Source organism: Diospyros lotus, chromosome 2 (genome assembly GCF_014633365.1).
Source record: "Diospyros lotus cultivar Yz01 chromosome 2, ASM1463336v1, whole genome shotgun sequence".
In the NCBI taxonomy this organism is placed as follows: domain Eukaryota; kingdom Viridiplantae; phylum Streptophyta; class Magnoliopsida; order Ericales; family Ebenaceae; genus Diospyros; species Diospyros lotus.
In genome coordinates, this window is record NC_068339.1 from 5654060 (window position 1) to 5677664 (window position 23605).

Below are 23605 nucleotides of genomic sequence, written 5' to 3' on the forward strand. Positions count from 1 at the left end.
TTAGTCTGTCGCTAAAATTTAAATTTAATTTTTTTCTTTTTAGCAACAAGTTCGTCCTGTCGCCAAAATTTAAATTTATTTTTTTTCTTTTTAGCAACGGGTTTGTCCTGTCGCTAAAATTTAAAATTTATTTTTTTTCTATTTAGTGATGGGTTTGTCGGTAGTTAAAATTTAAAATTTAACTTTTATTTTTTTTTTTTAGCGATGGGTTAGCCTGTAGTTAAAATTTAAATTTAATTTTTTTTTTTTAGCAACAAGTTCTTCCCATCGCCAAAATTTAAATTTTTAATTTTATTATTAATTTTTTTTAGCGACGGGTTTTCCGTCGCTAAAATTTAAATTTAAAATTTTATTTATTTTTTCTTTTTTTAGCTAAGGGGATTCCGTGACTAAATTTAGTGACAGATCTCCCGTCACTAATTCCATCGCTAATTAGTGAATGAATAATCCGTTACTAAATTTCGTCACTAAAATTTATTTTTCTTGTAGTGAATAATAATATTATAACTAATTAAATTCATTGTTCTAGTGCCACTATGAGGTTTCCTTCAACCCCCAGGCCATGCATGAAGTTGAAATTAAGTTAGGGTGTGTTTGATTGTGCAAATTAAGTGAAAAAGAAAATATTTTTCAACTTTCCTAAAAAATCAAAATCAACCCCTCCCTAAGAATTGATTTTTCTTGTTTTTTGAAAAATATGATACTTCTGTGCATGGATAGAAAACAAATTTTATGGAAAAAGTTGCTAATCAAACACCCGAAGATAGAATTAACTTAAAAAATATTTTTTTTCATATTTTTCATGCAAATCAAACATACCCTTAGTATAAATTGTGAATCTTGGATGACATGATAATTTACTAACTTGATTATTGATTGTGGATATGATGTAAGTAAAGTTGTGGAAAATGACTATCCAATCAGGTCATATCTTAGTCACAAATCAATTAAGTGTTATATGATGGGATTAGTTTGCTTAAGATGCATGAAACTTTTGCTATTTGTACCCTTCAATTATGCTAGTAATCCCAATGTTGCCTCCATATTAATAGAAAGCCGTGTGGAAAAACCAACCCCTCGTTGATCTTAATTTGCTCGCCACACGCAAAAGGCATGCAGTTCACATTGAGTTGAATCCATCCTTATCTTCCCCCCTTACCTACAATAATGAATCAGAGCCCAAATCTTATAGGACTTCTCTGTTTGAAGCACAGCATTAGTACTGTGCTTTGTCTTTCATATGTTGAAGTGGCAAGCAACATGAAAAATGTCACTAGAATGATGTAACCCCTAGCCAACATTTTGGTGCATCACTAATTGCAACATATTTTTATGATCAAAGTGATAGTTTAAACCCTTAATCAACCACTTTTTTTTTTTTTTTTTATCTTTCTTTATAATTTGAATGTACCCCAATTATATTTGTGGGCTCAACGATGAGGTGATCTCAACAAAAAGTTTGATTCAATTGAATTTTTACATAAATAATGGACACATGATACTTATATTTCCTGAACAATTAACGTACTAAATATCATGGGAATTTTGTATGACATGACTTTAAGCATGAGAACATGATTAATGGCAAAATCACAAATAAGATTTAGGTTATAAAATGTGTAGCTACTGATACTAAAGAATTTTTATAGAGCAATTTAATATATAAGGAAATGAAACATAAAGTTGTTATTATTATTATTATTTGCTTTAACTTCATGACATATGATGGGTAGTTATGAATAAAAGATACATACTTTAATTATTCTCTAAATAAAAAGTTACATGCGTTCAAAAAGTCATACGTAAGATTGATAGTTATCTCTTTAATCAAGTACATGAAATAATTTAATTACTTTTATCCTTTAGTGTTTAATAAGAAGCACGTAACAAAAACTTGGGATGTTCATGTATAACGGGGGTGGATTAAATATGGTAAGCCTTGCACGAATTGAACATTCTATTTATGAATCTATTATATTTATAAATATATTATCAATTAAAAATTAATAAACAACTTATAACATTTATTCAAATTAATTCGTGTATTTGTTAGAAAATAAATTAATTGAATAAATAAAAAAAGAATTTTAAGTTTTCCAAATGAACCCTCAATTTTATAATTACACTAAATCTTAGGTTAGTCTAAATTTTACTTATAAAATTAAACAACCTATAACTTCATCGGACCGTACAGTTTTATATGGAAAAAAAATAAAAACACCACGTAGACTTCCATTTCTAATTTAATATTATTTCTACCATTAACATAGAGGATTCAAGTAAAATGAACACATCGTGTTTCTGAACTGTAACTGTAAAACACTCTCATATTTTCTTCTGATCAAGCCTTTCTTATATGATTAATTGTTGCCTTATATATATGTGTGTGTGTGTCTGTGTTGAATCACAGCCCTCCATAATTAAAGATTCAAGCTTGTATCCGCTGAGTGTTGTAGAGAGCGAAGTCCAGTGATCAGGGGGGAATTAATGGAAATTGAACGGCACGAAAATCAAGAAGAGGGAATCAGGGATCCGGTCAACGTGACGAAATGGACGACACCGGCTGCAAACAAAGGCGGCGGAGGCAGTGGTGGTCGGGGGACCAGTTGGTACCGGGAGTGCATGAAGAACCATGCGGCCAGCATGGGTGGCCACGCCGTGGATGGTTGCAACGAATTCTTTCCAGCCGGGGAGGAAGGAACTCTCGACGCCCACAAGTGCGCTGCCTGTCACTGCCACCGCAACTTCCACCGAAAAGAGGTATCCGGCGAGTCCTTCCGCAGCCACCACTACCTGCTCCACCACCAGCAAAGACCGCCGTACTACCACCCGGTCCTGCCCTCCGGCTCCGGGTACCTTAATCAAGTAACCATGCCGCGGCCTTATCAGCAGCTCTTAGCGCTGCCGTCGACTTCCAGAGAGGAAGAAGGCGGGGCGAATCCCGGCGGCGGGGGGCCGAAAAAGCGGTCGCGCACCAAGTTCAGCCAGGAGCAGAAAGAGAAGATGCTGGTTTTGGCCAAGAGCCTGGGGTGGCGCATCCAGAAGCACGACGCAGCCGCCGTGGAGCAGTTCTGCTCGGAGAACGGCGTGGAGCGGCGTGTTCTGAAGGTCTGGATGCACAACAACAAGCACGCTAGTACTGTTGCTAGAAAACTCTCCTCCTCTATGGCTGTTCCCTTGGAAAATTAAACGGAGCATTTGACAGTAGTGATCGAGCCTTGCTAGTATTGGATAAATTTCACCCAAAAGTTGTCATTTTTATACAAATTTTTATTTTTAATTTAAGGTATTCCGGGTGGGTTTTCTTTTTCAAGAATTTTTCTCCATTAATATTAATGGATGGAGGTCTTAAAAAAGAAATAGATAAAGCATAAAGATCTTAAACATTAAAAAGTAAAATATAACGACACTACAAGAAAAATCAGTTTTAGTGACGGGTTTTGTGACGGGGATGCTCCCGTCACTAATTTGTGACGGGTTTAGTGATGGAAAGCCGTCACTAAAGTGGTTTAGTGACGGGCAAAAATTACCGTCACTATTTTGTGACGGGATATGTATCCCGTCACAAAATAGTGACGGAAAATAATCTCCAGTCGCAAATCAGCGACGGGAGCGAGATGTCCCGTCGCAAAACTGCGACGGAACATCAATCCCGTCGCAGTTCTGCGACGGGACGAGTCAGTCCCGTCGCAATCTGCGACGGGGTGTCAGTCCCGTCGCAGAACTGCGACGGGACTGACTCGTCCCGTCGCAATCTTGCCTTTAAAAATCCCCCCCCCTTCTTTCCCCCCTCCACACTTAACGCCCCCCCTCCCTCCCTCCCATTCTCTCAGTGTCTCGCCCCCCCGCTCCCTCCCTCCCTCCCTCCCGTTCTCTCACTGTCCCATTTTCATCCTCTTCACATTCCTTGGTTCTTCTTCTTCTCCAGTTAATTTCGTTGCTCTCAAGTAAGTATTTTATGTTTTTTTATTTTATTTTAGTTTTTATTATATTCTGTTAGTTTAATTATAATTTATTTGTGTTAGTTTAGTTGTAGTTATTTTATTTTTGTGTTAGTTTAGTTGTAGTTATTTTATTTTTATATTAATTAGTTTAGTTTAGTTTAGTTTAGTTTAGTTTTAGTTTAATTGTTTATATTATTTGTAATGCTTAAAAATTAAAATGTAAATAACTATAATTAAATAATTAAACTACAACTAATTAATTATTTAGTTATTTAGATATGTGACTAGCAAACCCGTCATGTGTAAATAATGTTTATTTTTTTTTTTTAAGTTTAGATATATTTTTAATAAAAAATATTGTAATTTTAAATAAAATACATAAAAAATTAAATACTAAAAATAAATTTACTATTTAAGAAAGTATATATTTTATTGTCATAAGAAAATATTTAAGTGTATACATTAAAAAATTAAAAAAATTCTATTTAAAATATAAAAAATAAAAAATAATAAATAAAATTTTAATTAAAAATTTTAAAACTAACATATGAAATAAATTAGATAATTATTTTTAAAATTAAAAAGGTATAGATTAAGATTATTATTTAAAATAAAACACTAAAATTGAAAAATAATATGAGAAATTAATTAGATAAATATTTAAATTAAAATATATAAGAAATGCAATATTAAAAATAAAATACAATAAAAAAATAAACACTAAAAATACCCTACCGAATATATTTTCTTAAAAATTAAGGACTAAAAATACAAAATAAAATTTTACCATGAAAAGTTATTAATTTTTATAACAATAAATTTAACCTTAATATTTTTAATAACTCAACGAAAATAAAATAAAAAATGTAACAAATCAAAATTTGAATAATTGTTTAAGTAGTAAAGGAAATTAATTATATTTATTATCTTAATTTATAAAAAAGATGCAAAATTTATCTCTATAAATTATTTATTATTATATTTATTTTTTGTTCATATTTATCAATTACTTATGACAGTCTGAAATGATGAAATATAATTTGGTTAGTTTTAAGGATAAAATATCTATTAGGAATCGTGCTTGTTATACAATTTTTTGAATTGAAAATGGAAGCTCCGTTGCATCGTCGATGGATTGATAATCGGTGTATGCCAAGAAGGGGTGGGATCACTCCTGAATTTTATGCTGGTGTTGATGAGTTTATTCAACTTGCATCTTCTCAAGAAAGTTTCATAAGGCTAGGAGTGTTGAAATGTCCTTGTATGAAATGTGAGTGTTTGAAGTTTAAACCAGTTAATGAGGTGAAAAGGGATCTTTGTAAGCATGGGTTTATGAAAGGATATTATTATTGGACGAACCATGGGGAAGAAATACCAATAATGCCTCAAAATGTTATTGTAAATGAATATTATAGAGAAGATAATTTTAGAGATCAGTTTAATCCGTATGAGCAAATGGTAATGGATGCAGCAGGACCGTCACATGCGCCTGCTACAATGCAAGGAGCGTTTAGCGAAAGTGGTCATCAGTCGTACAATATTGAGGAACCACCTAATGAAAATGCAAAAGCATTTTATGAGATGTTATCTGCTGCACAATCCCCATTATACTTGGGTTGTGATGCAGAGAGTGAACTTTCTGCTACAGTTAGGATGTTGAGCATTAAATCTAATTACAACATGCCTGAAGGTTGTTATAATGAAATCATGCAGTTTATGCAACATACAATGCCAACTGGTAATCGTGTGCCCGATGACTTTTATCATACTAAAAAGTTGGTTTCTAAGCTTGGACTTGGTTGTCAGAAGATTGATTGTTGTCCAAATAGTTGTATGTTATATTATAAGGATGATCAATTTGAGAGGAGTTGTAAGTTTTGTAGTCATCCTCGTTTTAAGTCTGCAAGAAGTGGCACAGGAAAATTTAAAGAAATTCCTTTTAAGAGAATGTGGTATTTGCCCCTCATACCAAGATTGCAAAGAATCTATGCTTCAACCATTACTGCTTCGAACATGAGGTGGCACTATGAAAATCGGAGAGAGTTTGGGGTATTGTCTCACCCGTCTGACGGTGAAGCATGGAAATATTTTGATCGGACACATCCTGACTTCTCTACTGATCCTAGAAATGTAAGGCTTGGTTTGTGTGCAGATGGGTTCACTCCATATGGTCAATCGGGTCGCCCGTACTCTTGTTGGCCAGTAATTGTGACTCCATATAATTTGCCTCCTGAATTATGTTTGAAAAGAGAGTTTATGTTTTTAACGGTTATTATTCCGGGTCCTTCAAATCCCAAAAGTAAGATAGACGTATTTTTACAGCCTTTAATTGATGAATTGAAATTGCTTTGGCATGAAGGAGTGTTGACTTATGACATGTCTACAAAGCAAAACTTTATGATGAAAGCAGCTCTGTTGTGGACTATCAATGATTTTCCTGCATATGGAATGTTATCTGGTTGGATGACATCAGGTAGATTAGCATGCCCGTATTGTATGGAAAACACAAAAGTTTTTAATCTCAAGTACGGTGGGAAAACATCATATTTTAATTGTCACCGACAATTTTTGCCAATGGATCACCCTTTTCGAAGGAATACAACTGCATTTCGAAAAAATAAAGTTGATAATTCTTGTCCACCTCCTCGTTTAAGTGGAGAAAACGTATTTGGTAGAGTATGTAATGTCCCGTCTATCTTAGAACAACAAAATTGTGTTATGATCGGATATGGTGTGCAACACAATTGGACAAAAAGAAGTATTTTTTGGGATTTGCCATATTGGAAAGATAATCTTATCCGACACAATTTAGATGTCATGCACATCGAGAAGAATATTTTTGATAATCTTTTCAATACAATCATGGATGTGAAAGGTAAAACTAAAGATAATAGCAAAGCTAGAATGGACCTGAAAGAATATTGCAGGCGGAAGGAGTTGGAATTAGTAGAACGTGGTGGGGGTAAATATTGGAAACCTAAAGCTCAATATACTTTCACAAGAGAACAAAAGTTAAGTATTTTGAAATGGATAAAAGAACTTAAACTCCCTGACGGGTATGCATCTAGATTGGGCAGATGTGTTGATATGAAGAATGGAAAATTGTTTGGCTTGAAGAGTCATGATTGTCATGTTCTTATGGAGCGGTTACTTCCAACGGCATTTTCAGGATTACCAGATCGAATTTGGAGTCCAATAACTGAATTATGCCAGTTTTTCAAAGAAATATGCTCAACAATGTTAAGAACTGAACATTTGGAAGTTATGGAACAGAACATCCCAATCATTTTATGCAAAATAGAGCGTGTATTTCCGCCTGGATGGTTTAACTCAATGGAACATCTCCCGGTACATTTGGTTTACGAAGCAAAGGTCGGAGGGCCAATCCAATACAGATGGATGTATCATGTATCCATTTGAACGGTAATAAATTTTATATTCATATAATTTATTGATTTTGTCGTAAAATTTATTATGTTCTTTTTCATAAATTAAGATAACTTTAAAATGATTTAGGTTTCTCAATACTTTAAAGAAGAAAGTTCGGAATAAGGCTCGCATAGAAGGATCTATTTGTGAGGCATATTTAATTGAGGAGACAGCCATATTTGGTTCATATTATTTTGAATCAAATATTCAATCAAGGAGGACGAGAGCCCCTCGAAATGATGATGGGGGAGAATCTACGCATCCACAAATTTCTATCTTCAATTATCCGGGTCGTGCAGCTGGTCCAATGAAAAAAAGATGGTTGGATGTGAATGAGTTCCAAACAGCAAAGTTATATGTCTTGCTAAATACGCCAGAGGTCGAACCTTATATTGAGTAAGAACCCAAACTTAACTATATTAATATATTTATGACTTCATATTAATAATTTTGTTCATATTATGTTGATATATATATTTTAATGTTTCAGCATGTACACAAACATATTACGTGAATTATCGCCAGTAATCAGTGACGAAGAATTAAACAAACAAATCGAGGAGCATTTTTGTGTTTGGTTCCATAATCATGTAAGTTTGTAAAGTTTAAGATATTTCTTAATTTAATATTAATTATGTATACATAAATTGATGAAAATATTTGGTTAGGTGAATTTGAGTGGCGAAGTTATTGCAGACCCACTAATTCAGAGCATAGGGTGGGGGCCAACTCCCAACGTGAAACATTGGCCAATGTATTTCGTCAATGGATACAAATTTCATACTGTTGAATGGAGTCAGAGTAGGTCGACAGAAAATTATGGTGTTTGCGTGTCTGCGTCAGGAGGTGGAGCTTCACATATGAATTATTATGGAAAACTTATAGACATACTTGAGTTAGAATATGCAGGCTTACCAATAAAAAGAGTAATTTTGTTCAAAAGTGAATTGTATGATCCAAGTCCACGAGGAACTAAAATTCATGATAAATATGGAATTGTAGACATTCGATCATCAAGAAGATATAGGAAATATGATCCATTCATATTTGCCCAACAAGCTGAACAAGTGTATTACGCGTCTTATCCTGATTACTGTCGTGAAAAAAATGGTTGGATGGTTGTAATTGAAACAAAGGCACGAGGTACAATAAATGCTCCTGAAGCTAACATGGAAGAGCCTTTTCAAGAGGATGAAATATTGCAATTGCCTGTAATTGATGTAAATATTGACCTTGGAGGCACTTTACAAGATGATAATGGGCTAGTAGAGGAAGTTGATGTCTCCAATATTGTTGAGGAAGAAGAAAATGATATGTATGAAGAATCTGTTTCAGAAGAAGACGAGGAAGATATATTATCTGATGACAGAGATAGTGACCAGGAAGACATTAATGAATATATAGAAGAAGATGACTGATAGTTTTATGGTTTTTTTTTTTTTTGTGCATACTAATTAATAACCTTTGTATTTTTAAAATATGAATATTTATAATTTGTGTACCTGTACTTTTAGTATGATGACTTTGATGTTAATGTAATTTTTTTTCATACATATATAATTATCGAAATAGATGTCAGAACATTCAACACCTTCGGGTAGGGGAAGAGGTAGAAGTAGAACATCTTATAGGACCACACCTTCTCCAGATGCCAATTCTGGTTCGCAATATTCTTCTCCTGACTCCACACCTGTTGTTCAATCCACACAATTCAATCTCCAGTCACCACCCCCACCACCACCCTCACAACCTTTTGCTCCCATGCCTTATCAATTTCCATATCCTAGAACCACGATGCCGCCATGGGGTTATTATGGTGTTCCACCAACTTTCTACCCACCAGATGTTGTACCACCGAGTGGCCAATATGTTGGGGGAACTTCTCATATGCCAGACAGACATTCCCCATACACATTCATGCCGACACCGCAAGGACTCAATTTATCATCTGCTTCTGCACAACACTCTGAGCCCATTCCAACTGACCCGGTTGGCATCAGCCAAGGACACGGTCGAAAATACTTATCTTGCGATGAACAGTGTAATCAGTGAGTATCGTATTTATTATTTTAAACTTATTACTTGCAAATGAATATATATATATATATATTTTGTGTTTGACAGTTTTATCCCTGAGAGTGGCCCACCAAGCAAATTAGGAAAGATTTGGAGGGCACGATACACCGAACCGTGGATTCATTGGGATGAAGTGCCAGAAATAATACGAAGGATGTGGCTTGAAGAATTTAACGTAAGTTAATTTATAATTCTTTATTAATATAAGTTTGTATTTAAATTCTTATATATATATATATATATGTTTCTTAACTTAATGTAGAAGACGTATTTCTGGCAAGCCGATGAGAATGATCGCATATGGCTCACATGGAATAAGTCTGGTAGACGAAGTTTTAGGAGCCATTTGCATCGAATTAGAAATGGGGAAGACGAAGCAATGTGGATGGATCCCGACGTGCGTAAGGCACTTGATGCAAAGTGGGCAGAAGAAAGCAACAAAAAAATTGCCACACAAAATAAAAAAAATTGTGCTTCCGAGACCGGTGGGTCGCTCCACACTGGCGGGTCCATTCCATTCTCCTTGACTCGAAGAAGGCTGGTAATTACTTATGCTAAGTTATATATATTTTTTAATTTATTTAAATTATAAGTTTACTATATTATTTACTATATTATTTATTAATTTCTTATACAGGCAACTGAATTGAATCGTGAGCCCAATGAGTTTGAATTCTTCAGGAGAACCCACACCAGGAAAGATAATCAAGGAGAAGAAGTGTGGGTCGATGATAGATCTAGGGCCATCGCTGTAAGTGTGTTTTATAAATTAAATTAAAATTTTTATTTTAAAATAATTTTTTAATTCATTTACATGAATGTTTTAATTTTATAGGAAAAATATGAAAGATTGAGTGCGGAGGCATCTTCATCATCCACAAGTACTGGAGAGTCCTCATCGCCTACAGTTAATGAACACGACATCTTCTATCAAGCTGTTAGTGGTCGGAATAGAAAGGGTCGAATATACGGGCTGGGCTCCCAAGCTAATTTGTTATATCCATCTACCACCAATCGATCTAGCCAATCATCTTCACATATGTCACCAGAGTTTCAACAAATGAAACTTAAAGTCACCCAATTAACTGATGAGTTGCTTGAATCCCGGGCTGAGAATCGGCAATTACGACAGTGGCAAGAACAAGTGATAGCGTGGCAGTCAGAAATGAATATAGTAATAAGTAGATTGACAAAACAATCTACTGCAGATGCTGGACCGTCGACTGTTCCAGGTGGATCTGACCCGGTAGCTGATCAAGATGAGAGTGACAATCATGAAGATGAAAATGCTAATAATAATGACGATTGATTGTAGTGGAATGTTGTAAACATTGAAGTAAACTTGGGTAATCTTAATATTAATATTAAATTTTAATTTTCTTTTTAATGTTAAATTTGTTATATTTTTAATGTGAATATGGGTAATATTAATTTTATTTAATGTTATTTTTAATATTTTATTTAAATTTTTAAAAAAATTGTTGTTATTTTCAATTTTTTTATTCTTATAAAAGAAAATATTAATTTTAATTTTAATAAATATAAATTTTAATTTTATAAATTTAAAAATTAAAAATATATTTTTTGAAATTAAAAATATATTAATTTCATAAAAATATATTATGATTTAAAATAATATTAATTTTTTTTAATGTTAAATTTCTTTTATTTTTAATGTGAATGTGAGTAATATTAATTTTATTTAATGTTATTTTTAATATTTTATTTAAATTTTTAAAAAAATTGTTGTTATTTTAAATTTTTTTATTCTTATAAAAGAAAATATTAATTTTAATTTTAATAAATATAAATTTTAATTTTATGAATTTAAAAATTAAAAATATATTTTTTGAAATTAAAAATATATTATTGATTTAAAATATTAATATTAATTTAATTTTTTTCCAAAATTATTTTTTTATTTATATTAATTTTATAAAATATTAATTATTTATTTAATATTATTTTTTTTATATTTAAAAATATCTGTGACGGGTGCTCCGTCGCAGATCTGTGACGGGTAGTATCCCGTCACAGATTGCTCGTTTTTATTTTTTATTTTAAGAATTTTTGTGACGGGTCGTACTTTCCCGTCACTAAACCCGTCATAGAAAAATTTAGTGACGGATTTTATGTTTTTAGTGACAGATTTTTTCGTTACTAAAACTGATTTTTCTTGTAGTGCGAGTCAATATATAAAAACTTTAAACCATATACATGAGTTTGGACCTAAATTAATTTACTTGATATTAGTAGTTTTTAGTAATTTTAGATTAATTAACTTTGATCTAGTTTTACGAATAGAATTTGACTAGTTGAGCTGAAACTGAAATTAGGTGTATTTTCCAAATATTATAAAAAAATTTATTCCAATCAAAGTCTTGTTATTTGAAATTCCCAATACTATATGAGCCCAAGTTAGTTAGAATCAATTAATATTGCAAGTTCCACTAATTTGCATGTATTTCGTATGCTTCACCAAGTTCAAAAAAACAAAACCCACCCTTGTTAAAGATTTAATTTCATGGCGATTATAAGATTATTAACTCGATCTTTTATTTTTAAATTTAAAATAATTTTATGATAATCCATTAATTAGACTTGTAAGAAATAAGTTATAGCATATATATATGCTATCATGGATGAGTTGGATTCATTTCTTCAAACTGAAGAAAGAAAAAGGGCCGGTGGTTGAGTGTGGATTGGGCTAAGTGAACCCAAAAGGATGGATGATAATCTTCTCATTAACTTCTTGTATAGAAAATAAGGTTAAAGATTATGCAAATAGAATTTTTATATATGCGAGTGTATTATTAATTTATTTTAAAATAAAAAGAAAATGACATTATTAAAGAATTTTGGTAAAAAAAAAAAAAAAAGAAGTTACTAAATTGGGTGTGAGTGACATTTTAAAGTTTAAAAAAAGGGTAAAGGAAAATGCTATTTAGATATGAAATTTGTGCATTCTATATATCTGTTATATACTTGGTTTCCATAGATTATACATTCTGTTGTTATAAATACTATTATTATTATTAATATTTTTTTAGTTTATGAATGTATAATTAATTAAAGTTGAGTATATATAAAATAAAGTGTAGAATCTCTATATTCAAATTGCATTTCGGAGAAGCAACTGGCTTGTAAGGAAGAGATGTTCTTTCCCTCCTTCCGGATATATATTAATTCTCCATCGATCTATCGGGATCATTGATTTAAGAATGGGGGACTGGGCGCCCATAATGGTGGGGCTGGTTCTCTTCATGCTGCTCTCGCCGGGGCTGCTCTTCCAGATCCCAGCAGGCACCACTCGCACTGTGGAATTTGGGAGCTTCCACACCAATGGCAAAGCCGTTCTAGTCCACACCCTCATTTTCTTCGTTGTCTTCACCATTCTCATCTTGGCTCTCGGCGTCCACATCTACGCTGGCTAGCTAACAATTAAGCTGTGTTTAATTTTGTAAACCTGTCTTTGGATTTCCCAAGGTTTCTGGGTTTCCAAACACTTTTTGACTGGTGTACATGTGATGTGATTGTAATTTTTATTTTTCCTCATTACAAGGAGATTGTAATTGTAGTGCTCTTCAGGAGAAGAAAAGGAAAGAATTAAGTAGAAGCAATGGGAAAGAAAACCTGCTCAAATTGCATGCATTTAACGAATATATATACTATCGAGAAAAAGAATTTATCGGGTACCAATTTTACTGCATAAAACTGACACCGGACTTGTAGACACTTGCAGAGCCACCATGCCACCAAAAACATCCAATATTGCTCTCACCTCCACTCCTTGCTAACTCCCCAAACTAGAAGGCAGCCCCATTTATATCTTTGGTTATTCGAGTCCCTCTCTTTTTTGCTAAACCCAAAAAAGAAAAAAAAAAAAAAAAAAGCAGCATTTTATCACAATCAATAAGGTCATAACTTAGTGATGGGTGAAAAATCCAATAATTATGATAAGAAATTAATTTCAAGTTTAAATTTGTTGATTCCCAAAAGCATATATAATCCCTGTTGTGATAACTGAGTTTAATTAAGGGGATGTTTGATAAAAGTCCTTTTTTTATTTTTAATTTAACCATATAAAAATATGATTATGTATATGTAAATATATTAAAATATAATTATAAATCTATATGGATTTACACATAAAAATATAATCATAGATATAGTTATAAGGCAAATGAGTAGTTTGGTTTATTTGTTACTTAATATCAATTGTAATAACTCATTCACATTTTTACAGAGAATAATTTAAACATTTTTTTAGTAAATATGGGACATTGTTATTTAATCTTACCATTATTTTTTTTTCATCTTCAACTTTATTTCATTATTATTTAATTTAAATATTTAACAACAAAAGAATTAATGACATAATTAATATAATTCAATAAAGTTCATGAACAAAACCTTAAATATAATAGATTATCAGGTAAAATTATAATATCTCTAACATGAGATGATCGTCTTTCCGTGGCCTCCGCTGCTCGTGTCTTCTATTTCGATAAATAAGGTAAATTACAAGTGTGAAATTATCTTACTGCGTAGGGCGATAATCGAAATCAGGACCTACCAATACAAACTCATCATATCATTATCCGATTGCTTAACTTATTCCTTAAAGGCTATAATATCTCTAACTTGAAAAATAAGACAAAAACCATTCATTAAAATTGTCTTTTAACACTCATATTTTTATTCTTTTCCAATATAAAGAAGCATTATATTAGATGCACAAGTTAGAAACTAAAAAAGATGTAATCTATAAAGGCTAATGGCATACATAGCCGCCTCCTCTTTTTACCATTTAATCATTTTACCCTCTTAACTTAAACAAGCACCTATTAGCCCCATCAACTTCTAATTTTGAATCTTATAAACACCTGGGTTAACGCATGTATTACAGACTTGATTGAGGTGCATACAGCACATCACCTCCTTCTTCCTCTTTCTCAGACTTCCTTGTCTCCGATGATCTCCCTCTCGCTACCTCTCTCTCGCTCTGGCTTTCTCTGTCGGTAGCCGCCAACAATGTCGGAGGTGTCGATCGAGGTTGGGGGGCTGTCGATAGCAACAACCAGGTGTGGCGGGCAGATCTGGGCGATGGTGTCGATTGGGGTTGGGGGGCGGCATGGGAGGTGGGTTGCATGCAGATCTGGGCGTTGGGTGTCGATTGGGGTCGAGGGGTGACGATGGCGTCTTCCTCTTTCGCAGTCGTCTTTTTCCTCTCTTTCTATCTCTCTCTTGCTCTTGCTCTCTCGTTCTCTCTCTGTTAGTCTATCTTGCTCTCTCTTTGCCGGTCTCTCTCACTCTGTCTGTATCTCTCATTCTCACTATCTTTTTGTCGTTTCAAGCACTTATCGGCCACCGCCGGCCCTCTTCCTCTCTTACAGATCGAGACAAGTGGCACACTTCCATTGGCTTGGTCAATGTGGGCCCACATTAGACGACATGTGCAACTCACGCATCAATGCTTGTTGCACTAGAGTATGTAGCTATTACAAAATTAATGGTTGAGGTACATAATAGTTTTAAAATTGAGAGATTACGGGGCTAATAGATCCTTGTTTAAGTTAAGGGGGCAAAATAGTTAAATGGTAAAAGGTGAATGGTTTGGATATGACTTTAGTCATCTATAAATAAAATAACATGATTATTACTTAAAATAATATTATATTTGAGTGGATAATATATATATAAAAATATAAAAAAGGGGGATGAGGATCTGACTTCCCCCAACAGAGAAATGGAAGGGCAGGCCACGAGGCTCCTTCGCTACGACCAGTTAATTTCAACGCCTATAATTTCCCCGGCAAAAATGGAGCATTTCGTGTGTTAAAAAATCTCGCTGACGTGGCGGTATCTCATTGGCTACCTTTGAACTCTTCAAACAATTCCCCCCACCATTTCAGCCTGCCCGATTGATTTGCTTGCACTCTCCATTATTCTCTTGCGCCCTCCTCCCCCTCAATCGCTTCGCCCGTCGATGCCTTTTCCCGGAAAATCGATTCGTTCGTTTTCCCGGGAAATCCAATTCGTCGATCGGACCCCCGGCCGCTTGTCCTCATCTCCCCGGTACAATCCAACCTTTCAAGGCTCTCTTTATTGATCTTTTCGTTTACAGCAAGTTGAATTATCTGATTGATTTTGTGAACCTAAGTACGGCGGCGAGTTTTTGTGATTGTGTAAAAACTTTTTGGTGTGATTAATGTTTCATTTTGTTTTTTATTCTTGTTGCGTGCATTTGAGGTTGATTGAATTGTATAACGCAGAGACTAGAAGGCGATAAGATTCTGGAAATTAAAGGGGAAGATGGCGAGTCATGGGGGTTCTTCGAGGAAAAGTATGTCGCTGACGAGCTCGCCTTTGCATCCCAGGAGGAAAACTCCAGACAACGGCGGCCTCGATCCTGCCAGAAAATCCTTGTCTTCTTCTCGTTCCACGTATGTTCTTTTGTTCCTTATCTACATATATACATACATTTATATATATATATATGTCTGGAGTGGATATGCACATGTTTCTGCCTACGGCTACGGTGCTACCTGTGTAATTATATATACTCAACTATGTTGGAGTTCTACCATTTTCTGTAGCATTCTTCTTAACAATTGAATTAATTTCTTTTCTTCTTCCTCCTCCATGAGTTCTAAAAGATTTATGTTTACAACCCTTTTTGTCAAAGGTCATCTATCCATTCCTATTTTTGTAGGATTTTTAAATTTAAGAATTTTGAAAACCATTGTTTCTGAACAAAACTCTCTAATATAGATGCTTCGATTCTCTTGTTTACATGGTTTCTTTTTCAAAATGAGAAGCAAAGGTTCACGTGTAAATGCAAAACAGCACTCTAATTTGTTGTAGCAATTTTTTTGAAAATTATTGTTTTTTTATTAAGTATTTTTTTTAAAAAAAAAAAAATTGTTGTGTGGAATCTTTTGACACATCCATGTCATATTGATGTACATGCTTCTTTGCTCACGATTCATCAGGTTAAACTTGCATATTGGAAGGTCCCTTCTCATAAACTAGCCAGATGAGCCACATACGAGGTGAACTTCAGATGATAAGTACCATTGGAGAATGTGTTCCTGTGATTCTATTTTTAGAACCAGCAATACTTAACAATTAAACAGGACTATCTGTCACTTAGCCCAAAAAAAAGGACTGTCTGTCAAACAGTGAGACTTGTGATCTCAATAGCCTTATATGCAGAAGTAACATATACATGTATCAAGGGACAATATTAAGCTCCTATTTGGCTGTATCAACAAATTATATTAAGCTACTTACAGAAAAAAAAAACAAATTATATTAAGGACTCAGATAGCACTGAATGCACATACCCATTCATTTTTGGTGCAGAATCAAAATGCAGATTGTTGTTCCCTGTCTGTGGCTGTGTGACTGTGTCCTGTATGGCGCGGCAACAACTTGTTTTTATCTGTTTTGACTGGCATTAATTTTTCTTTCTTCAGTGCAGACTTGAGTGTCAGCATTCTCTTCCTTGAAATAATCTCAAAACTGATGTCTTTTCTTTGTACCTAAATCAAGAGCAGAAAGCTCTGTTGATAGTTAAAAAGATTATTAAGCAGACTAAGTCATATACCTCCTTTCTCAGTTTAAAGTACCTGGTTGATCTTAGAAAGCATGAGCATGAGTTTCTTGCATGTTACTTACTCATCCACATGGAGAAAACAAGGGCAAATTAATAAAAAGATGAAAAATTGAAACCTGAAATTGGTTAATGTTTATTTACTCCCACTTGTGTACAGGGGACTAGCTGGAGATCGTACCGTGAGGCGATTGAGGCTCTCAAAGGCCTTGACAGTTCCTGAAACTACAAGTATCTACGATGCTTGCCTTAAAATGGCTACTCGCAGAGTTGATGCTTTGTTACTGACAGACTCAAATGCATTGCTTTGTGGAATCCTGACAGACAAGGTTTGACTGTACTTACTTGTGTGAGACATAACTGGGCAATAAAGAGTTTGTGCTAGACGACATGTTTCTGTTGACCTTGTCTAAATTTCTTATCTTTGGTTGTTACTTTTTGTGGTCAAAAGGATATAGCAACAAGAGTTATTGCTCGTGGTCTCAATCTGGAGGAGACACCTGTGTCTAAGGTTATGACTAGGAATCCGGTTTTTGTGTTTTCTAGCACTCTCGCTGTTGAAGCCTTGCAAAAGATGGTGCAAGGTTAATATTGATCAGAAAGGCCACACTATATTAGTTTTTGTAAATTAATTTTGCCCATTGAATATGATCTTCATATCATATATTGTCACAGGAAAATTCAGACATTTGCCTGTTGTGGAGCACGGTGAGGTTATTGCGTTGCTTGACATAGCTAAGTGTTTGTACGATTGTATTGCCCGTATGGAAAGGGCAGCGGAAAAGGGTAAAGCCATTGCAGCAGCTGTTGAAGGGGTTGAAAAGCATTGGGGAACATCTGCTTCTGGTTTGTTCTTTGTTCTAAAATTCTTAAGCAGATCTTTGTCTATCGCAGTTGATTGATGTTTACTTGGTCTCCCCAAGGACATGAATATTTCATTTTGTTTATTTATGTATTTATTTTTTGATGAAAAGGTCCCAATACATTCATTGAAACACTTAGAGAGCGCATGTTTAAGCCCTCACTGTCCACAATCATTTCTGAGAATTCAAAGTAGGTAATATCTTCTCTGTTTTTCTTTGTCAGTTTCCATAATTGGTTGTATATGGCATATTATATGGCTATTGTCGACAAACCTCTAAACATCAACATAATTCAAGTTTGTTTACCATTTGTTACGTTGCCAGGGTTTTAACAGTCTCACCATCTGAAACAATATTAGCAGCAACAAAGAAGATGCTCGAGAGTCGTGTGAGCTCTGCTGTTGTAACAGTTGAAAACAGACCACGGGGAATACTAACGTGAGATTTTTTATTTGACTTCACATTGAAATGTTTGTTTCCACATCCATAAAAGTGATGATGCAAAAGTTCTAAACTTTGTTATATGGCCCTTCAGAACATAAATCATGACAGCTGATTTTAATTTTTGGACAGGTCAAAGGATATCTTGATGAGGGTCATAGCTCAAAATCTTCCTCCAGAATCCACTATAGTAGAAAACGTGATTGTCTCTTTCTGATGCGAGTTTGTTTTCATTGGTTTTATTTTTAATAATCTTGTTAAATAAACTTCGTTTTGTCTCTTTTTTTTTTTTATTATTATTAATCTTCTAAGGAGCACATCATGTTTATGCTTTTCTTATGGTTTATAAGATATTAAGAACAATCTTAAAGTTGCTGAAAATCTCTCTAAACTCTAGGTGATGACCCCAAATCCGGAATGTGCAATGGTGGATACACCCATTGTTAATGCACTGCATACCATGCATAATGGGAAATTTCTGCATCTTCCTGTTGTTGATAGGGGTAATTTATCATCACATCTACAGCAGAAGGTTGTTTGACATTTTATGATTTCTTCGGTTGTATTTTATGACAATTATGTTTGGTTCATTTCAGATGGAAAAGTGGTTACTGTTGTTGATGTACTTCATATCACTCATGCTGCTGTGGCAACTGTAAGTCAAAGTTTCTATATTTCTGCGTCAATTGTTGTATAAAGGTTGAGTTGTTGGAATCGATTTTGATCTTGCATGACTTTGAGGTATAACTAAAATCCGCTGGGATCTTAAAATCCTATGATCCAAAAATTGGCAAAATCAATCCAGACCCTGTAAAAAAATCCTTCAGAGGATGGGATCTTAAGAAAAAACTGATCTAGATCCTGCAGCAAATCCATTGGAACAGGATCTTACTAGATTGTAGAGTCTCCTAATCCTATCTAATTCAATTTTTAACTTTAGTTTGCTTAAGATGACAGCCTTTTACTTCTAAATATAGATTTTACACTAGGTCTAAATTGAATAAAAATAATCATAATGAAACAATTATATTAGGAAAAAAATTAGACAAATAAACATCCATATATTTCATCATTTTCAGGAAATTAACAAAGGTGTAGAACTGAAGGAGCACGCATACAATTCAAGCAGTTTCTCTCTCTCTCTCTCTCTCTCACACACACACACACACCTATCATAGATCACTCAACTAGATTTTCCCCTCTCTTTTTTTTTCCAGTTTATTAGATGGCATAAATCTATTTTCTCCTCAACAAGTGTCTTTTTCTTCTCTGTTTTTTCTTCCTCAAAAAGTAGGGAACCTCGTGCATTTTGGATGTCATTTAATCACAATTGCAGTACTTTTTGAGGAAAAGTCTATAGAAGAAAAAGACACTTGTGATTAAATGAGTGCATACACTTGTCATTTAATCACAATTGCAGATCAAAAAGTAAGGTTGTTTTACTACTATAGACTTTTCCTTTTGTGTTATGTAGCACTCTAATATTCTTTCATTCTTTTTCTCATCTTTTTTTTTTCCCTCTAAACTCAATTTTTTTTCATTCCAGTCTTTTACTCTGGCTATATAGAGTGCACAATGCTTTATGTCAAACCTCTTCTTGTTCACCTCATTTTTTCTCTTTACACAATGCAGAACTTCTTTCTTCAGCCTTTCAATAGAAATGTTTATGTTTTATTCCAATATGACCATATTTAAGGGATTTGCTACAATTTTCAGAAATTTTTTAACGTTTTAGGAGTATGTAGGTTCATTTTGTATTTTCTTATGATAAATTTCTTTCTATAAAGTTATTGTTTTTGTTATTTTGTAATATTTGTTTAATCCTGTAGACCAATAATCATAGGATCCTGAATCTGACAACCTTGGTACAGAGACACAAAAATCATATTTCTCTGTAAAAAAGAGAGTGTAATGTAGCTTTTAGTGGTTCCATTTTTGTGTATCAACAATAACTTAGTACTGACAGTTCAGTTAAGAAATTAAGCAGTTGTTCAACATTTTATTCCGTCTGTACTAAATTCCCTTGGGATACGTAATCAGTAATTCTTGGACTGAACTTCACTCAATTGATTTCTTGATACCAGCAAAGAGGTATTCTATTTCCGTTTTCAGATAACCTTTATAGTCTCACTGTACTGCTTGACCCCTTTGGAAATTATAGCAGTCCAGTGGATCCTTAACCCAACAACACTTTTGTAATTGTTGTATCCAAGAAACTTCTTCACTTTAAATTCCTTAGGTGCTGCAATTTAACTTTTTTGTCATATATAATTCCAATTGTATAAAAGCTAATTCTAGTAGTGAGAAAAGTAAATTATCTGAACTTCTATAGTTGAAGATTCTTTTTCACCTCAGATTTCTTAATTTCTGTCTGAATAATATGGTATGCCCCCCTGCATTCGGCAGGTGGGAAGCGCTGCTGGGATGAGTAATGAGGCTACGAACAGTATGATGCAAAAATTTTGGGATTCTGCAGTGGAATTATCCGCTGCGGATGACGAAGAAGATAATCGAAGGTTGAAGACCTTTTGCTCTTAACACAATGCTACTTTTTTCTTTTCGTTTGTGTGTATGTGTTTATTTACTACATATATTTCTTTTGTTCCAGTGAAAATTCTTTGAAATTGCCTTCTGAAACTACCGAGACAGCAAGATTTATTCCCTATCCTTCATCAAGTCTTCCTAGTACCTTTACTTTCAAAATTCAGGACAAGAAGGGTCGAATGCATAGATTCATATGTGGTATGCCTCTTGTTCTGCCTGTTACACTGGCTAGACCTTGTTTCTTATATTGATAAATCTAAATGGCTCAGCTGCATGGTTATTATTCTCGTATCAGACAAAACATCAATTTTTTTTGGTACCATAAGTATTGATACGGATGTATTTATGTGTTCTGTTTCAGATTTCTTATATTTACTATATTTTTTCAAAATATAGACTTTATTCATAAAATTTAACTTCCGTAGCATAATATTACCTTTTTTTTTTTACTATTATCTAACATTAAGTTATTTTATATAACAATACTATTGAATTTATGCATATAGACAGATAAAATGTTTTGAAACTTATATTATTAATCATGCATGATCAGAATATAAATATAAATCTTTTGAATGCTCCTCTTTATTACTTATAAATCTTTATCTTCCTTAGCTGTTGGTAGAATTTTTTTAAAATAAAATTCTGTTCCCTAAAAGTTACTTTTCTATCAAAATAAAATATAATATATATAAAGATAAATAATAATATAGAACACTTTTTAGAGCTTAAAAAGGAGTCAATTTTTGTAATCGACATGTTATAAATTTACTTTTAAATAAAAATAAAAAATATAAATATAAATATTTGGTACATGGCTGTATGATCCAAAAAATTCCAGTATTGATTGGTATGGTAGATTCAGATCCATACAAGTTGGTGCAGATCAATATGCAAGTTAGTATGGAATATGCTTAATTTTGTACCATTTTTCATGTGTCTTATGGTGAGTGCCGGCCTGTACTGCTTAGTTTTGCGTCATTTTTCCTAATTATTCTTAGCTGAGAATATTAAACTAATGATGGTTAAGAATTACTGGAATCTTGGTTCATGTCAAATCCTATAAGAAACTACTTGTAGAACTAATTAGATTTGTCATATCTAGTCGGGGTTTTGGCTGAAAAAAATGTCTTGAACGTGTTTTTTTTTCTGTTTTTTAAGTATACTTGCAGTACCCACACCATCAGAAGTAATAATTCTTGACTAACTGAATTTCTCCCACTGCTGGTTCCTGCGTTTGAGATCAGATACGCATAGCTTGACAAGTCTCGTGAGTGCAGTGCTTCAGAGGGTGGGGGATGAAATCGACCGGCACAACCTGCCTCACATTTTGGTATATTTTAATATCGTATGGTTTCATCTTGATTCTCTGATTTTTCTCATACCAACTTCTAAGCTCATGGATGACCACATCTCCAGTATGAAGATGAAGACAAGGACAAGGTTGTACTTGAGTCAGATGGTGATCTTACCGCAGCAGTGGACCATGCAAAGTTAGCTGGCTGGAAGGTATAGTGCTCCTTTATCAAGTCCTTATTTTCAGAAGTAAACGTATAGGCAAGCTATCCAGATACTTGTTAACATCTTAGATCCTCTAGCCGTAACAGACAAATCATTTTAGGACAAGCATTTCAAAATGCCACCCATGGTAATGTTGGCATGGCTCAATATTACTTAGTTTGCTTGGAACAATGCACAAAATGTAGCATGTATGCTTTGTGTTGCATACGTATGTCAACTGAAAACATATGCTTAAGGGCGGCCTTCAACAGGGACTGAAGTTGCACTTGGATTATTCCGGTGCAAGAAGTCAACGGATGGGTTCACAACCCAGAAATGTAAATTATGCGCAGTCAGATGCGGGGATTAACGCGTACAGAGCTGCAGCTGCCGGGGCTGTTTTGGTTGCCGGGCTGGGCGTAGTAGCATACTTGAGGAGGGCTAATTGCTGATAAATCTTCTAATACCATTCAGTTTGTGGCCCAGAGAGTGCTCTCAAGCCGATATTCAAAAGGCAGGTTCTCAACATTGATCTGCACAGCGCAAAGTAATGTTTTCCCCCCTTCGCTGCATTTTTTTGTGGTTTCTAAATTGTCAAGAGTTTTTGGGTTCCTTTTACTTTTGGGGAGGAAAGAGGGGAGGGCGGAGGGGGGTGTGGATTTGTGCACAAAATGATTCAGTGATAATTGATTGCGATTTGTAATTGTTGTTGTATTTTCACCAAAAGGAAATAAATTTTTAGGTTTGCCTTTTGTGATGGCAGTTTGAACATTGGCCATGCAGCGGCAAATGCATATGACTTGAATTTTTTGATGACATATTGCATTGCCAAATGACTGTTTATTATGTATAAAATATTCTAGGTCAAATAAAAGATAAGAGTGTAAATTACACTAAATTTCCGTCCATTACTAGCTCTCTCCCAGTAACTTTAAAGGAGAGGTGAATAGTTAATGTAGAATGCTATTTATTAGCATTAATTAATAAAAGAAGTTGGAGTTGAGCAAAGCGCAGTTCGGCCGGCGGTGGGGGCAACGGTAGGCCCAGGCTAGAAGATTAAAGGCGTCGGTGGGCTTCAACTTCAAATGTCAACCTCGGGCAACACAACACTTTGAGATCTGAAATAGTGACACGCTTTGCTAACGCGTATGTGAAAACAGCCAACCAAGTAGGCAGTGCATTAACAACAA

The 23605-nt window shown here is 34.0% G+C and overlaps 3 protein-coding genes across 4 annotated transcripts; all 3 read left to right on the top strand.

Annotated features, from left to right (window-relative positions):
• Nucleotides 1–2428: 2428 nt before the first annotated feature.
• On the top strand, nt 2429–3249 carry LOC127795612 (zinc-finger homeodomain protein 2-like). The gene has a single exon (XM_052327394.1). The coding sequence runs from the start codon at nt 2488–2490 to the stop codon at nt 3187–3189; it is 702 nt and encodes a 233-aa protein (XP_052183354.1). The 5' UTR covers nt 2429–2487; the 3' UTR covers nt 3190–3249.
• Nucleotides 3250–8945: 5696 nt separating this feature from the next.
• Nucleotides 8946–10758, top strand: LOC127794274 (uncharacterized). Its single transcript, XM_052325250.1, has 4 exons — nt 8946–9414; nt 9731–9990; nt 10087–10200; nt 10285–10758. Exons 1-4 carry the CDS (start codon nt 8946–8948, stop codon nt 10756–10758), a joined length of 1317 nt encoding a protein of 438 aa, XP_052181210.1.
• A 4520-nt stretch (nt 10759–15278) lies between these two features.
• On the top strand, nt 15279–23223 carry LOC127795917 (CBS domain-containing protein CBSCBSPB5-like). 2 transcript variants are annotated; one of them, XM_052327895.1, is made up of 15 exons: nt 15279–15527; nt 15725–15895; nt 17228–17396; nt 17519–17651; nt 17743–17913; nt 18042–18120; nt 18255–18368; nt 18504–18570; nt 18769–18874; nt 18968–19026; nt 20778–20887; nt 20980–21113; nt 22163–22248; nt 22335–22424; nt 22688–23223. In XM_052327895.1, exons 2-15 carry the CDS (start codon nt 15765–15767, stop codon nt 22865–22867), a joined length of 1629 nt encoding a protein of 542 aa, XP_052183855.1. In that variant the 5' UTR covers nt 15279–15527; nt 15725–15764; the 3' UTR covers nt 22868–23223. The 2 variants fall into 2 exon arrangements, with proteins under 2 accessions (XP_052183855.1, XP_052183856.1); XM_052327896.1 differs by lacking the exon at nt 15279–15527 and adding an exon at nt 16445–16504 and having other exon boundaries at nt 15766–15895.
• Nucleotides 23224–23605: the final 382 nt, after the last annotated feature.